At 49.0% G+C, this 16628-nt stretch overlaps 5 protein-coding genes across 5 annotated transcripts; 3 read left to right on the top strand and 2 right to left on the bottom strand.

Annotated features, from left to right (window-relative positions):
* Positions 1 to 699: 699 nt before the first annotated feature.
* PFICI_14850 (uncharacterized protein) lies at positions 700 to 2037 on the bottom strand (the record flags this gene model as incomplete). The annotated part of the gene is made up of 1 exon (XM_007843431.1): positions 700 to 2037. The coding sequence occupies one exon, from the start codon at positions 2035 to 2037 to the stop codon at positions 700 to 702; it is 1338 nt and encodes a 445-aa protein (XP_007841622.1).
* A 285-nt stretch (positions 2038 to 2322) lies between these two features.
* Positions 2323 to 4365, top strand: PFICI_14849 (uncharacterized protein; the record flags this gene model as incomplete). The annotated part of the gene is made up of 1 exon (XM_007843430.1): positions 2323 to 4365. The coding sequence occupies one exon, from the start codon at positions 2323 to 2325 to the stop codon at positions 4363 to 4365; it is 2043 nt and encodes a 680-aa protein (XP_007841621.1).
* A 2786-nt stretch (positions 4366 to 7151) lies between these two features.
* Positions 7152 to 7925, bottom strand: PFICI_14848 (uncharacterized protein; the record flags this gene model as incomplete). Its single annotated transcript, XM_007843429.1, has 3 exons — positions 7152 to 7364; positions 7418 to 7822; positions 7878 to 7925. 3 exons carry the CDS (start codon positions 7923 to 7925, stop codon positions 7152 to 7154), a joined length of 666 nt encoding a protein of 221 aa, XP_007841620.1.
* A 4154-nt stretch (positions 7926 to 12079) lies between these two features.
* PFICI_14847 (uncharacterized protein) lies at positions 12080 to 15259 on the top strand (the record flags this gene model as incomplete). The annotated part of the gene is made up of 1 exon (XM_007843428.1): positions 12080 to 15259. The coding sequence occupies one exon, from the start codon at positions 12080 to 12082 to the stop codon at positions 15257 to 15259; it is 3180 nt and encodes a 1059-aa protein (XP_007841619.1).
* An 869-nt stretch (positions 15260 to 16128) lies between these two features.
* On the top strand, positions 16129 to 16419 carry PFICI_14846 (uncharacterized protein; the record flags this gene model as incomplete). Its single annotated transcript, XM_007843427.1, has 1 exon — positions 16129 to 16419. One exon carries the CDS (start codon positions 16129 to 16131, stop codon positions 16417 to 16419), a length of 291 nt encoding a protein of 96 aa, XP_007841618.1.
* Positions 16420 to 16628: the final 209 nt, after the last annotated feature.

The raw sequence follows: 16628 nt of genomic DNA, 5'->3' as shown, positions 1-16628 counted from the left end.
ATGCCCAGAGGGCAAACTGTTGAAAAACCAAGATTTGGATAAAATCACTCTATTTACAGCAGCAAAAATCCACCCCCCTTTGTCTTTCCCCGCCTTTTGGGATTTTTCAACAAAAAAGAAAAATGGAAAAAACCCAAAAAAGAAGAAGAAGAAGAAGAAAAGAGAGAGAAAAAAAGAGAAAATTTTCTTCTCCTTTAAATATCATAATTTATTATATAATAACTTTCTTATTATAGCCACGGAGGAGTGAGCGTTTAAGGCTAAAATCGCGGTTTTTCAACAGTTTGCTCTCTGGTGCTCCGTAAGCGCGCTAAAAGCTCTATGGGTGGTGGCGGTTTAGCCCCCAACAGAGGCGCAAAAGCAACGAGCATGTCAAGGCTTCTAGATTCCGGGGCAGACGTACGTGCCGACCGACGTCATCGCAATGCAAATTATATTGATGCCGGGTTCTCGATCGTTTCAAGACCTATTGCCAGCCACGATCAAGTATCCCTCCCGTGCAAACCTTTTACTCTTGTACTGTTACTGATGCTAGGGTAGGTAGTGTCTTTGCCATGTTTACGCGCTCAAGCAACTGCTGTGGGTGTTTAACCCGTGTAGAAAAGACTGGGAAACAGGGGGAAATTCCCGGAAAAAGATACATCAATTGGAGGAAATTAACATGATTACTATCAATAAACTCTATTGGCCAACGATCTCCTAATCCTCATGCAACATGTCACCATACATGTTGTCAAATCGGTCCATCTCATCTCTCAGCTTCTCCCATTCCTCGAGGCTCTTCTTGGCTGCCGTCTTGTCCCTTTCGTAAGCCTCGCGACTGGCCTCAACCTCGGACTCTACCCTCTCGTACTCATCCAGGAGCTCACGACTCAGCAGCTCGTCAACCTTGGCGTCCAAGGCAGGAATGACGCCTGGTTCGGCAGCTCCCAGCGTAAAACGCAAGTTTTGCTGGAACCAAGGCTTGTCCAGCCAGACGTGAATCTTGCCGTCCCGATTGATATTCTCCTGTCTCTTGTCAGTGTCTGGTTTTGCTGGCTTACCTGGAGGATGGACATTTAATCCTCTTTCACGGAGAAAAGAGCCGGCAAGGACGTGAACAAGGATTTCCGAGAAACCCACTTGCTCCGACGTCCACACTCGGACAATGGGCACCGCCACCAGCTTTGGTCGGTGGCCCATGTACCGAATAGTCGAGACAAGCAAACCCCAGGCTTTGGACGACTTGCTGAGATTAGTTATGTCCGGGTTGTGGTCCTTGATGCGCTGATCAAGCTTGTCGGAGCAGCCAATCTGCAGGGGCACCGACTTTTGCTGAATGTCTGGGTCGTGCACCTGACGACAGCGTCGAGTCAACATTGAGCATAGGTCATTAATATTGACCTGTTGGTCTCTACCACTGGATGCAAACCGTGGCGCCCGGTAGTCGGCGATCCGCGTACCATCGGCCACGGTTGTGTGAGTGGTGACTGAGCAAGCATCATCTATTCCCACGTCGAGATGCCACTCCGTCTCTTGGGACACGTAGGTATTGTCAATCTCCATGGCCTTGGTCATGAAGTCTACCTCTTCATCTTCAAGTGGCTGGTTGTTGTACGAGTTTTGATCGTCCACCAGCCTCTGGAACAAGACACAAGCCTTGGCATAGTCCTTGAGATGGCCAATGACTTGAATGAGCTCCCTCTTTGTTAGCCAGTTGCCCTGGCGTCCGTCGATGCACATTGCCAGGGCATATGTACCAGCACCCTTTTCACCGTATACGTGCTTCCAATTCTCGGATTCCGAGTGCCAAAGGTCCGAGGCAAGTCGACCCATGATCAACGAGCGGAGGACTGGTCGACTAATGGCATGGAACACTGCCAAGAACTCCTTTTCATGCTTTTGGGGCAACATCAGAGCTTCTCTGAGCGGGCCCCTGTCCACTCGTAACAACAGCCCCTCGACCATTTCCTTGAATGTCTTGAACAGACTACCGTACGTTGCGCCATGGTCGATTTCTTCCACCATGCGGCGACTGAGGGTAGGCAGGACAGGCATGGCTGCCGAAAGAATTGGTTTGATATTTACATCCATGCTGACGATTTCAGTTTGATTTGAGAAATTCTTTCAATGATTTGTAGAGAGAAAAATGTGGGAGAATTTCAAGGTGTGTCGGTGGGCGTGCCCTGTCCGTGTATCGCACCTTCCCATGTAAAAGTGCTGGCACCACCAGTGGAACTTTTGGGACTCCCCGAGTTTTGAACCTCGTAAAGAAAGATTATGCGGAGAAAATTATATGCAGAGACGATTATATTACCTTGAAATTTTACGAGATTACCTACAATGTCCATGGATACAGCGTTGGCACTGGTGCAGTCGGCCAATGGGCTGATGAGTAAAGTCGAATTACTCAAGGGGCGCATGGGGCTCCTGTCTGGTATGGTTGATGCTGCTTTGAAGAATCAGCCACAGCCAGACGGCCAATACCTCTTGGCTGGAGTGGAGCGTCTGACAAGAGTCATTGATGATGACGTCGGCAAGTTCAGAGGTATTGTCGACGAATACGAGAGTGAGCTCGGCTCATTCCGTCAGTATTTTGCCTCTGAAAAGGTGAACCTGGAAGCATCAATGGCGGAGTTACACGACAAAGGAGAGAGGCTGGTCAAGGAGAGGGACCAACTTGAAGCCCAAAAGCAGCAGTTTGCTGTCGACAAGGATCAAGTTGAACGTGAGCAACAGCAGATTTTGGACCACAAGGCTCAAGTCGACAGTGACATGGAGACTATTCGTACCTCTCAAGCGACAATCGAAGAAGAGAGGCAGCAGAATACAGTCGCAAGAGATGAGATCAAGCGTCAAGAGGAGGAATTCTCTCACAAAAAGGACCAAGCCGAACTTGAGAGGCAACAGCATGCCACGGCCATGTCCAAGGAAAAGGAAGAGATTCAAGCTGAGCGGGCAAAGGTCGTCCATGATCAGCAGACCCTAGCCGCGGAACGACGAGAGCTCACCACAAGAGAGGAGGCTGTCAGTAATGAGCGCGCCGCACTGGCATGTTGGCAGGACTCTATCAATAGAGAAAGACTACGGGATGCCGAGTTCAAGGGTGAACTCGACACCATGCAGACATTGGTGGCAGCGGAGCGAGACGAGGTGGCAGCCGCACAAGAAGCAGCGGCTGTTGAGCGTCGGAAGATTCAAGAGAGTTTGGCAGTCGTCGCTCGCGGAGAAGAAAAGATTGCGAGCGACAATGCAAACATTGCCCGTCAACAGGCAGAGATTGACGAGCAGAATCGCTTGGTATCAGAAGCCAAGGTACGCCAAGATGAGCGCGATTCGCGTTTCAAGACGACTTTGGAGGGTGTGAATCAAATCATCCTCGACAATGCCAATCGTGAAAAGGCAAAGCACGAGGATGAGATCCAAAGTCTTCGAGACAGAATCGCGACCCTAGACCAGGAAAAGCTGACTGAGAGCATGGCTCGAGTCAGACTTGAGGAGCGTCTGCAACCGATTCAGGCGACGGTGGATGAACTCCGGCAGCAGCTCGGGTTAGCCAAGCTATCAGAGCAAGGTGCTATAGCAAGGAATAACCTGAGCTCTGACAAGTTGCTGGAATTTACAAAACAGTTTCTGGAGCACGAAAGGAACCGCATGTCTCAAGCCGGTGCGTCTCGGAGCCAAGAGTCGGCTCCGGGTGCATCTCAGAGCCAGTTGTCGGCTCCGGGTGCTTCTCGGGGCCAAGAGTCGGCTTCCAGTGCGTCTCGGAGCCAGGTATCTCAAGCAGCCGGTGCGTCTCGGAGCCAGGAGTCGGCTCCTGAAGCCGTGCCACAGAAAGTACAGACCCCACAACCCATGGCCAAGCGGGATCGCGAAATGTCGCCACCCCAAGCCCAAGCCGTCAAGAAACCAATGAGTGAGGCAGACAAGGACAAGCGGCAATGGTTGCGTATGGTCCAAGAGGTTTGCGACTTTTTGAACACTTACACAGCCATAAAGTCGGCAGATTCCCGGCCCATACCGGTGGGCGCGGCAATGCTTCTACTTTGTATTAGTGCGGCGTCAAGTGAACAGACGCGTTTCTTTATGACGGACCTTGGGCTACACGCTCGTACTAACGAGTGGGTTTGCCTAATGGGCATGATGGAACGTGGGCGCCTTTGGCGCCTGGCTTGGATCGAGGGTGACAACAAGTCTTGCCCTCAACACAAGCACGAAGAGTGTTTCCAGGTTCGAAGATCAGGTGATCACGAGCTTGAATATCGACTCGTGGGGAAGCCCCCGTCTCCAGACGGACCCAGTGCAATGGATTTGTTCAGTCGGTTGATGGATGAAGAAGAAGAAGAAGATCAGTCCGAGGGACAGGATAGTGAATCGGACGAGTAGATTTGCCAATAGAATTAATAAGAGAGAACTTTTCTCTAAAGATGAAAGACTTTTCGATTCTTTTATTAGATTTCTTTCCAAAACCTTTCTCTATTGCATTTTTTCTTTTGATATTTCTATTATTCTTTAATGTTTCTTTTCTATTACTATTTTTCTTGATATTTCTTTTCTATTACCTTGATATGTCTTTTCTTTTATTTTTCTTTCGATATTTCTTTTCTATTACCATTTTTTCCTTCGTATTCACTTGTAAAATCTTCTTTCGTGTTGCTATGAATGCGGCGCCGGTCGACTTTGGCGTTCAAGGGGTCTTGAGGTATCTGATTCATTGACAGGCCCTGAACTCCTGTTGGGCACTGTATGGGTCATGAGAGGTGAGTGGTAGAAGCATGCATTCCTATCTATGGATTGGCATACGGCCAATCCTTTTATAGCAACACCAAGGCGTTGCGATGCTTAGTTATATGCTTAGTCATAGTGTTGGGCTACGCCCAACAACTCCTCTTCCGACTCGAATGTCCTCACGATAATCTCGTGCTCTAGGGGCCGGCGGATCAAGTCCCTTGAATGGAGCAGGACAACCTCGAGCCACTGCTTTGTCTTTTTGACCTCCAGGCCGATTCTTGCATTCTGAGCTTCTCACCACGGATATTGCTGAAGCCGTTGAGTGATTCGTGGCAGCGTTGGCCGTTTGGGAGTGTTTAGATGAACGAGGTTATAGTACGTAAAGTGATGAATTGGGTGAGTATCTGTATCTACGGGAAGAAAGGTAGATGTAGCATGAAGCCCCTTTCGAGTTGTGTCTTTTTCTTGTTTTCAAGTCCCAGACTTTGTTGGATCCGGCGGCCACGCATATAATGGTACTCATGTAGCAGAGGGCCAACTGGAATTCCACCGTCTCAATTTCCTGGTTGTCGAGCTCAATCTCTGCTACGTGCTGATTCGTAAGCCGCGGGAGCCTTATTATGGTGTCTAATGCATCCGCAATATAGACTATTTGCTTCGCGGTCGCCATCTGAATCACAAGCCAGGCCTCCTTTTCAAGATTCGTCGACGAATGAATCTCACCAGTCTGCAAAATCTTGAGCAATACTCCAAGAGCCACCCAAACATGGCCTTTGACTGCCTGCCGAGTCCAACATCCGCACACTGGTTCTGGATGTCGCCAAGTGAAGGGAGCCGCATATTTGGCTCGTTATAATCGCTGTGAGAATAGGCGTTTGTCTGCATCACCGTCTGCGACATCACTCTTGTTGCCCTGAAAGTTGGAATCCGGGCCGTCATCAGTGATTGACGCCTCATCTTCGTATACATCAGGATCAGTGGTATCACTTTAGTCCTGGATTGGCTGCGTTTTGCGCTTTTCGTGCCTTGGCTGCATGGTTTACTGGCCCCAGATTGCGCCCGTCTTAGGGTAGTGGTTTTGAGCTGAGAACTTGGTCTAGGAGGGAACTCTGGTGATTGGATAGCTCCTCTAACCTCGCGATTCAGGTTCGATAGGTTGAAGCTCTGCCTCGTCCTGATCAAACAAACTGGCGATCCGGCGCAGTCTCCTGAAATTGTCTGAGCCCAGCTGAGGTCTGGACTTAAGTAGAGTTTGCAGCACCCATGATTCCGACCAAGAAAGTTGCACCATGTGAACAACATTGGCTGGAATTGAAGAGAAGAATATTTGCCAGTTGTGCCAGAGGAAGAATCAAATAAGGAAGAGGGACTTGATAGTCGACAAGGGTCACCCTTGAACTCGGCATCCCATGACCTTTCTTTATTGATAGAGTCCTGCTGTCAGGCACGATTTGACAGTGAGGCTATAGCGGGAAACCAAGTGTAGTTCAGGGAAAGGTCGTTGCCGGAGCTGCTCTAGAGCACCGGCAGCGCTCTGGAGATTAAGAGTAGGATCACAGCAGATGATTTGGGAGGTAGAGATCAGTCTTGAATACATACAACCCCTATTGTCACCATCATCTGGATCATTCACTCTGTTGCTACAAAGCCCCCGACACCTGCCAGCAGGCCAGTGCGACACGCTGTCGAGGGCCGCGAGGTTGCCTGCAGCGGCCGCGGTGCACAAACGAGTCGCCCGTGTCCGGGTCAACGGCTGTCCAGGGGATCGGATTCCATGTAACCTCGGAATTCGGCGCGGTCGGTGGTGTAAGGCGCGAGTGTGGTCAACATGTGTTGCGTGTACTTGCCAGCTCCTCGGCATCGTCGTCTTTATACGATAGGCAAGGTCGGTAACGGGATTACCGGCGGAGGAGATGCTCGCCCGGACATTATAGTAAAAGTATTAGTGTGAGTATATAAAGCCGCGTGACAATTATCGAGAATGAGCTTAAACTTCAAAGCCAGTGAATGCAAAAGAATCAAGGTGCGTGGCTGCCATTATATCATTACTGACAGCTTCCTCTCTTGTGGTGATCACCGCTCCAAACTGGGGATGTATATTCACTGTTGAATTGTGGCCACTGCTGTTGATATTGAGGCCTAGCCTTTTACATTACGGCTCCACGTCCACTAAATATAAGCGTAATCGTTGACGCACTGAATCAATCGCCCATGGCCTGATTCCATCTTGACAGATGTTATTGTAGTTTAGAGTAACGGTACACTGAAAGTCAATGGTTGGGGTCAACAAGGGAGCCTCTCGATGATCGCATAGAACGAATGGTAAAGATGGCCAAGTATCCATTATTTCCCAGCAGCCATCCTTCGTGAAACCATTCCTTTTCTTTTCCGTGAGCCTTTCCGTGCTCACTATCCTGTCGTGAACCATCGATGATCGTTGATCAAGCGAACATCGTGTTCAGGTCTCCAATGCTAATGTCAGAATCGTTCTCATCGCCATCGACTTCGTCAGGGTCGTTGGAACGGGTTTCCTTGTCATCATCATTGGGACGGTTTCCCTTGCCATCATCGCCGTCCTTCTTGTCATCCTTGTCCTTGGGCTTGACATCCTCGATGCCCTTGAAGCGTGGAGCGGGGTAAACGTATTTGGTTCCCTGTTCACCGTCGACAGGCTTGTTCTGCTTCCGGAATTCCTGACACCCAAAACAGGGTTGCCCTTTGCCTTTGCGGCCTTGCGATTGCCCTTCTCGTGGGAGCCTACGGTTGCCGGTGTGCCCTGGTATGATTCGGCTGATGTTCTAGTCTTCTGAGCGGCCTCAGCGGCCTCAATGTCCTCAAGCGTTAGGTAGAGGGAGACATTGTCCTCTGAGGCTATAATGTCAATGGATCGCTTATTAAACGAGCCCAGCAGACATTGGCGGTGAATGACCATGTTCAATCTGTGCAGGGGTGAAACACCTTTCATGGGAAGGTCATCGGGGAGGAGCTGGTACTGATGGGCTGCAGCGGCGTCCTTTGCGAGATGTGCGCGGTAGAGGGCTCGCTGTTCCTTGGAACGGACGGGCTGTCCTGCCCGCGAGACTCTCCGTGAAATGTACGGTCTGGACGATATCTAGATGGCCAAGTACAGTCCACTGCTTGCAATATCTAGACATGATGAGCTGTACTTTGGCATGTGCAAATGCCGACTTTTCATCTCTTACAACAGGAGACATGTTGCAACCGCTGATTCCAAGGGCAAACGTCTGCTATAGGGTTGGTAGCGACAAGAGGCCGAGGAACTCCAAAGATGTTATTCAAAAAGTCGCCACGGTAGAATCCATGTTTTGATTTACCCGGCCAATGGGTTTGGAACATTCGAGACTTGGTCCTGCGTTGTTCATGCTGTTCTTGTAATCTAAAGATATGGAATGAAGCGTAATAGTCCTCGACAGATGCATCGGCAGACTTTAATCAAGCCATTGCTATTTATAGACATGGCAGATTCAACAGAAGATGCCATGTCCTTTGCAATCACAGGCACGTCTCGCGTAGCCATGGAACTATCGCGTCTTGGTGGTTGAGGAAAGCAACTTTGTCGGGATGCGGATGGTACCGAGCAATTTCAAAATCGACTCATATTCTCATCGCGACCTCGAATGGATTCAATTCTCAGCCGTCAGACACTGTGACTTTTAGCCACTCTTGAATTTTGATGAATGCCCGGTCCCTTGGACTGCTCTGCACGTCCAAGGAGTTTGTCGTCCAGAATTCTCAAGTCATTGCCACAAGTACACCATTTTGTCGCAGAGGCAAGTGAGTATGGACTCCATTTCATCGTTGCATAAACTGAGCAAAGCACAAAGGCACCTTGGATTGACGGATGTTGCGCATAATCATCTGGCTCGTGATATTGGGATGCCAAAGACTGAAAATTGCGTCGGATATGTTTAAACAGGACCGCTCATGAAATGTCATCTTGAAATACGCGACTATCGAGTCTGTCTCATTGTCCAGAGACTGGTGCTCTTGCCGGCTCCATGAGCAGCTTGAATGTATGCTGCGTGGTCGGTGCATGTTGGACTCTGATACATTAGCCTCGAGCTCTGACTCTGAGTCTCCTGGCCTGGATGACCGGCAACAGGCGGGATGTGAACCAGGCTCAACTGCAGGCTCGGTGGGCTCAATCAAAGGGAGAGCTTCTGTTTCTGGCCTGCAGGGTCATGCTGGAAGTTGATAGCCCAGTATGGTACCATGGTGAATGACAAGTTACCCATTTCAACGCGATACTGGCGTTGTGTATTATATCAGAATGATTCGGATACCAAATTGTAAGAACCGGAGGGCGAGTAAGAGTGATGGAATGGCAGCCGTAGGTGTATTCAAAACAAGCACGCTGCATCATAACAAGCACGCTACAACACTACTGCCAACCACTGCCACCGCCATCATCAAGAACGAGAACCATGGCTCAAGGAGATTCCTCGGTCGTCGAGGAGACGGCAATGTCTGATATAGAAAGCAAAAGCCTGCCCAATCGCAAGTAACTGGGCAGCTATAGTGAGTTCCTTTGCAGGGACGGCTAAGCATGGCCGTGATCCCACGCCAGCGGGTTCCCCGAATAGGCACTTGGTGAACCCCACGGTACACCCTGTGGTTCTGACACAAGTCATCTACCAAAGTCTTGGAAAATCGATGAGTATTCAAGGTCCAGAGTCCGGGGATTGTACCCATGTTGGTCTTTGTGCATGCCGGACTCCTTGATGTTTGCATCGGCGTGCAATAAATCTCTATCATGGTATTTAATGGCAATGCTCTGTGAATAAGAGGACATTTCACTCGTACGACATGGGCGAAGAATGTCAAGAAGGTTCAAGTCCCGCGGAATTCGTTTCGCATCCTGTTGGCTTCCAGTCTAGATGAGAATGCAGTGGAAAGGCAAGTACCAGGGCTGGAGCTCGTTTTATCAAGAGTCAATGACTCAATTTATTAGAGTGTTACGTGCCAAGATTGCACAAGAATCTCTACAAACAGTTACCCAACAATGACACAAGGATAAGTGATTGGGTGTAGAAAAGCCAACCTACCATTTCCTAGAATGACGCATAGTTGCCTGCGTGCAGACTCCATGACAGAGGCATCCGGTCTTGGACCACAATAGTTTGCCGACTCAAGCTCTGACTAGGTTACTCATTTTAGCTTTCAACGTCTTGATATACCGCTTCTGTTGATGGCTGACCAAGAATCGCCTGCTTGTACGCTCATGATCTTTTTTGAATGCTTGGATCCTCTTTTGATCATGTTGAATATCGGAATCAGTACCCCTATAAGAAAGCCTTTATCCTGGAAGCTTGGTCAGCCTCGTCTTGTCATCACATCCTCGGTTATATGCTAGACTACTGAAAGCACTTGGTCATTGACTTTTCATCTCAACACCTTACAATAAAGAGCTTTCTTGGATATCATGCGCTTTGAGGAAAGCTTTTTCTCATTACACCTTGTTCGGACCATACCCAAGACAACTCTCGGGTTATTCTGTCGTGACTCTAGCGACTCTGCTTGGGGTCATTATGCTCTGCTAAATGCTGCACAATGGCAAACACTTGATTAGGGTGACACCTAGCAGCGCCTGTGTATCAACCAGTAGAGTCCTCGTGGCATAATCAGCCTTGATGAGGTTATGATGAACCAGTTCAGCAGGATTTAGGGACACTAATTGACAAGAATCGAGGCGCTAGCTCTTGACTTTGGCAGTCTCCTGCTGCGCTTTTTCAATGTCACGATCAAATGTCGTAGAATCAGAGAGCAAGGCTCGGCCTCTGACCAAGGTCGCCTCCTGCTGCTGCAAGAGCTCCATGATGTTTCCGACCTTTGGTTCCGCATCCATGACCCGCTGCTGAACTGCAACTTTGCAGGCTTTTAAGCCCTTTGACTTGATGAGCAAGTCCATCAATGATGGGCAGGAGGATATGGCAGAGGCCGACAACTCACCTTTTCTGTATAGCCGTACTTGTGGTTCTATACATGAAGCTTCCATTGCATAGTTTCCAGGGTAACATGGAAAGCGACTGCATTTGCGCAAGACTGTCTTTACCGGTGCCGAGTGCCTGCTGGATGCTGTGCAACTATTGTTGCAGTATAGCTTGTAACCTCTTGGCGAATTCTACATCTCGAGTTCCAGTTCTCAATCATGGAGCTGAGGGATCTTGGAGCTTATTTAGTCATATTCACATTTCCCGAGGTTGATGAAAATGTCTTGGGCTTATATTGACGTTGTTGAGGCATCCTCTGAAAACGAACTTGCTCCAGTAATATGGATATGCACTCAATACCCAATGATGCCCGGTCAGAGCCTCGGAGTCAGTCCCATTGGCAATTAATCTTTGAGCTACAGCTTCAGAGAAACAGACTGGATGATTTGCTCCATACTGGGTGCGATTCGCACATCCTTCACATCTAGTAGGGAATCATGAATCTCTTGTCGAGACCCACTGAGTAAACAAGAGCAATGGATAAAATACAGCCCTGATCAAAGATCTAAGCAGCCTTGCCATGATTTCATATTCAATCGTAGGTTTAAATACTTGTTCTTTGGAGGCAGATGGGTATACAGACATTCGCCACTGGCCGTCAGAAGCTGGTATAGCCCTTTGGTTTTAAACATACTGTCAGTTGTCCGTGTTGGACTGCTTCAAGAGTAACCAAGGTGTCTGCAAAGGACATGATCCGTCACGGATGCTCCAGAGTCAACTCGCGAGCCCGTATTCAACTCGGCCAATTTACGCGCAGAATAATACTCCCATGTCTCTGCACAATTCAAACCGCACGCGGTACTGGTGCCGGCACATGATTTGCAATGTTACGGCTGGTTTCATGCCTTGTAATTGAGTTTTTGGCTCAAGAGCCTCGCATCATTCAGCCGCTACAGCATGGAAGGAAATGCCTGGGATAGAAACTGTTTACTTTTCAAGGACGAGCCGTATTCAAAAGTCAATATTTGCGGGCTTGGATCGTCAATATGTGATAGATTCAGCGTTTCTCATTCAAAGCGACTGAATCAATGGTTAGCACACGGGCGTGACTTGAGCAGAGGCGAGACTGCAAGATTATTTCAGAATCAATTGTTGCCTCGGAGGGATAGTTCATGCCCTACTGCGCAGTAGTAGTCTAACCCGCTGAAAGGTACTCACTGTTTGGCGACAGCTAGTGAATGGATTAGGGGATTAGAGCCCTGAATGCGGGGAACACGGGAAATTCCCCGACAAATGAGCCAGTAGCCCCACAACTCAATTATGTTAGCTCGAGCTGGTGCCAGGTAGATGCCCTGGAAAAGACACAATCCGCACATTCAACAAAATCCAATAAAGATCATCATACGACGCAATTCACAATGGACGAGCTTGAGAAGCAGAGACGCGAGCTGGAGGCGATTGCCGCCAAATTAGAGGAGGGACGCCTACTGCTCGATGCAGCTGTAAAGTCTGTGCAAGACGGCCAGGCCAGAAGTACAGACTTGCCCAAGTATCAAGAGGAGGCACGAAAATTGTGCCAAGAAAAGGCAAATCATACACAGGCCCTGTCAAGCCGCCTGGAAGCTTGGAAAAAGGAGCTACAGTATATCAAAGAAGGCACACAAGCTCTCCAAGAGGTTGCCGAGAATGATGGCAACTGGTTTCGGATCAGGTGGGAGGCCTACCAGATTCAAGAGGAAATATACCACAAAGCATTGCTTGTCACCACTTCTCGTACCACCTTGCCGGCTGAGCTGCCGGAATATATCAAGAGGCTCGTGCCCATGAATGTCAGGGAAGAGATGACGACGCCGCTCAAGAAAATGATTGAGAGACGGGACAAAACCATTGAAAGACTCGAGGCCGAGGCCAGAGATGCCGATAATCAGCATGAGAGAGCAATTGAAAGACTCGAGGCCGAGGCCGAAGATGTCGATAATCAGCATGAGAGAGCAATTGAAAGACTCAAAAGTCAACATGAGAAAGAAGTCGAGGACCTCGAAAGTCGACATGAGAAAGAAGTCGAGGACCTCAATACGCAGTTGAGGCATGCAGAGAGCCGGACCGTGGCTGCCAAGGCAGATCGCGAGTCTACTATCTCGCTTTACAATGCCGAGCAGACAATCATTCAAGAAAAGGGCCAGATCATCAAGTCCTTGAAGGAGAACATCAACACGTTGAAGGAGGAGATTGCATCTCAAAAGGCTACCATTGAAGACAGGGATCTGATTATTAAAACAAAGGACAAGTATATCAACACGTTGAAGGAAAAGATTGCAACTCAAAAGGCTACGATTAAAGACGGGGTTGTGACTCTTACAACAAAGGATACGTCTATCAACACGTTGAAGGAGGAGATTGCATCTCAAAAGGCCACCATTCAAGACAGGGATGTGACCATTACAACAAAGGACAAGTATATCAATTCCTTGAAGGAGAAGATTGCAACTCAAAAGGCTACGATTAAAGACGGGGACGTGACTATTACAACAAAGGATAAGTTTATCAACACGTTAAAGACAACCATTGACTCTAAAAAGGACGTCATTAGAGCCAAGAATGCAGAAATTCAGGAAAAGGTTGAATTGATCGACTCCTTGGAGAAAGAGGTCCAGTCCAGTCAGGGGGCCGTCAATGCCCACAAGAAGACGATCGGTTTCCTACGCGGCAGGATTTCATCGAGCAAGAGAGTGACCAAGCTCAAGGGCAGGACCATTGAGTCTTTGCGAAAGACTATCAAGTCCCGCAAATTGTTACTCGATGCGAGAAAGAAGAAAATCAGTCTTGTAGCAGCTAGACTGTCGAGTGTCAAGGCTTCGAGAGCTGCGACAATGACTAGCCTCGGCGATTTGCAAGGTCGATACGACGCCAGACAGGCCGAATTGGCCATTTTGCAGGGTTATAATACCAATTTGTTACGCAATATTGCTCGGTTGTCTGAAAGAAGAGAGAACCTGGAAGAAGTTTGGGTGTCTGCCAATGGCTTGCTGCAAGCCATGGAGAACCTGGGCCAGATCAGGACCGAGACTATCAAGTCGTTACGAGGTCAAGTGGAATCTAATCAGGCATTGATGGCTAACAAGGACAGGGCCATTGCGTCTTTGGAGACTGAAAAGACAACAGCCAACAACAGTATCGATGCATTGAATCATACCAGTGCTGAGAAGACCGAGACCATTACGTCGTTGACAGCTAATGTTGCATCTAGGGATCAAGACAAGAAACGCCTGGAGGAAGACATGAAGGCTCTTGAATCTAGTCATGCAAATGCTGTTGAGCAGTTGAAATCAGAGCAAGCACAAGCGATGCAGAAGCTCAGTGGCAAGGCGGAACAAGACTTGCTAGAAAAGGCACGGCAGGTTGAGGGGCTCAAGACCGAGCTTTCCCAGAAGGAGGCCGAACTTTCCGGGAAGCAAAGTGAACTTTCCGGTAAGCAAACTGAACTTTTCCGGAAGGAGACCGAACTTTCCCGGAAGCAGGCCGAACTTTCGGGAAAGCAGACGGAACTTTCGGGGACGCAGAGGGAACTTTCGGGGACGCAGGCCGAACTTTTCAGAAAGGAGGCCGAGCTCCAGTCAAGCAAGCAATCTCTTGACAAGGCAGACGAGACCGTCAACAGCCTGCGTCAAAAGGTTACGGACCTGACAGCTAATGCGCGCAAGGGCGCGGATCTGGCTCGAGTCAACTCTGGTCGCATCCAGGACCTCGAGGCGCAAAAGGTCATACTAACAGAGGGTTTAGCTGTATCTTTTGCTACCGAGTTCAAGTCAAGCGCTGACGTGGCATCATGGGTGCCATTCGTCAACAGCCTGGCTAAACACACTTGTGGGAATGCACAACCTTTGGCGGGCGAAAAACCTTGGGTTATTCTCCCCCCGTGGACCTCGGATGACCCGGTGGGTGAGAAGCCCGCCCCGAGCTCAGTGACGTCTCTCTGTGGGCAGCTCTTTTCGGGTCTTTTAAAGACTGAATTCAACAACTGCCACATTCATCTCCTTGGCATGTTGACCAAGTCTCTGGCAGAAGAGGCGTCCCCGCCAGTCAATCTGGTTATCCTGGTGCTTGAAAAATGCTTGGCCGAATCTGAGCAACGTCATGTTACCCAGCACACGTTTGACCACTTTTACCTGATTCCCCTTTGGCAAGTTGCCACGGTTTTGAGCGACAGGTGGCCGGACCATCCAACGCAGTCCTTGTGTGACAAGGTCCGTGATTTGGTGTCTAGCTGTTACTGTGCGCCAGTTTATGACGCCATCAAAAATGGTTGCGATGCAATGGCTTCACAACTTGTGGGACTGGAAGAACCAAGTCGCCAGAGCATGTTTTTGCCCACTCTTGGAATGGGTTTCATGGGGTTTGGCGGACAACTCCGCGAAGGAATTCTGGTTGTTTGCCCCCGTGATCGATCTCTCAGGCTTGTAACAAGCAGCCAGTGTGTATGGGAAGGCGATGTTTATCGCATGCGAGCTCCACAAGGGGAGCAGGATATTCTGCTGGAGCCCAAGACGAGCGCAGAATATTTCTGGATCTTTGCTAATACCGATCAAAAGTATGTATAGCTTGATAGATGATAGAATTACGTATTACTCTTGAGTTTGCAGGTACAGGGCCGTGAGCGTGGCGTTGTAAAGGCCATGTATAACCCACGAATAGTTGACCCTAAGTGAACCAGTCATTGATACAAGTTCAAGGGCAAAGAAGAACAAGTCTCCCATTAAAACTGCGACTTGGTTCACTCCAAGGTTCGTAGTTTTGCACGATTTCAGGAATTCAAGTGGGAACGCATCGTATCGGATGAACTTGACGTCTGCAAAACTACTCGTCAAACACCCCTCGAATGCTTCGACTATTGTCCACGGCATATCGGCCACTCCTACGATCAGCTCTAGAGCCTCGGATGTTTCTGGAATACTTCTATTGATGTGGGGGCGCTGGAGATGCCCACTAAAAGTGGCTGTGGAGGCTTAGCTTAGAGTGGCTCTATAAGTCCCTTCGGGACTTATAAGCCTTTGTTTTTCGTTGCGTTTAGCATACAGGATCATCATCCATCGTTTTCTCAATCAAGACTGTTTCCACATATTTTGAGATTTTATATGCTATTTGATCAAAAACCACATAAAGGCCACAGCCTTACGGCTGTCCGTCTTAGGTGGGGGTTGGTTTGGTTTGGTTTTTGTTCCCCATCTCACTATCGTCTCGCAATTGGCTTCCATCCTAATCACACAATGGGCTTCTCTCAATTTCGAACTCTGGAGGAAGAGTAATCGGGAACTGACTTGGACCACTTCTGAGATACATGCTGCAAAGACGAGACCACCTCATTGGCCAAGTCGCCAACTTTATTTGCCAAGACTGGGCTTGGTGACTCGGTGATGCGGGCGACAGTCTGTCCGCTTGACTCAATGCCGTCGGCTCACATTGTTTCGTCATGCGCCTCTATCACACCGACCTCCTCTTCACGAACACCGAGTCCAACAAGACGGACAAACTCAAGAGTGGCCCTCAATACCCGTTTGCCCACAAACTTGCACGATGGCACTTGAGCGTCCATCTGAATCGCACATTTCTAAGTGGCTTATTAATCTTCCAGCGCCAACAGCGCCAAAGGCAGCAGCAGGAGCAACAGACACAAACCGGATCGCAGGTCGAGGTCCAAGCCGAGACACAAGCTGAGACGCAGCCCGAGCTGCAGGCCGAGAATAAGAAAGCACCACCTTGATTAATACGTATATTAAGGGGATAAGCGAGTGGTCATCGAAAAGGGAATTCGGAAGCGATTTCGTATTTATTAAAATTTCCTTTAGTCTTGTCATGAGCATTCCATTCAGGACTTGGTGTCTTAGGTCACCCTCGCGACCACGTCGACTGGAGACCAAGGCAGAGATTCCGGCTCCTGCGAGAGCGCCTTTGGCTAGATGTCTCTTTCTG

The sequence above is a fragment of the Pestalotiopsis fici genome (assembly GCF_000516985.1).
Source record: "Pestalotiopsis fici W106-1 unplaced genomic scaffold PFICI_Scf_14, whole genome shotgun sequence".
In the NCBI taxonomy this organism is placed as follows: domain Eukaryota; kingdom Fungi; phylum Ascomycota; class Sordariomycetes; order Amphisphaeriales; family Sporocadaceae; genus Pestalotiopsis; species Pestalotiopsis fici.
Note: the sequence above shows the minus strand (reverse complement) of the source record. Positions and strands in the feature narration are given on the sequence as shown.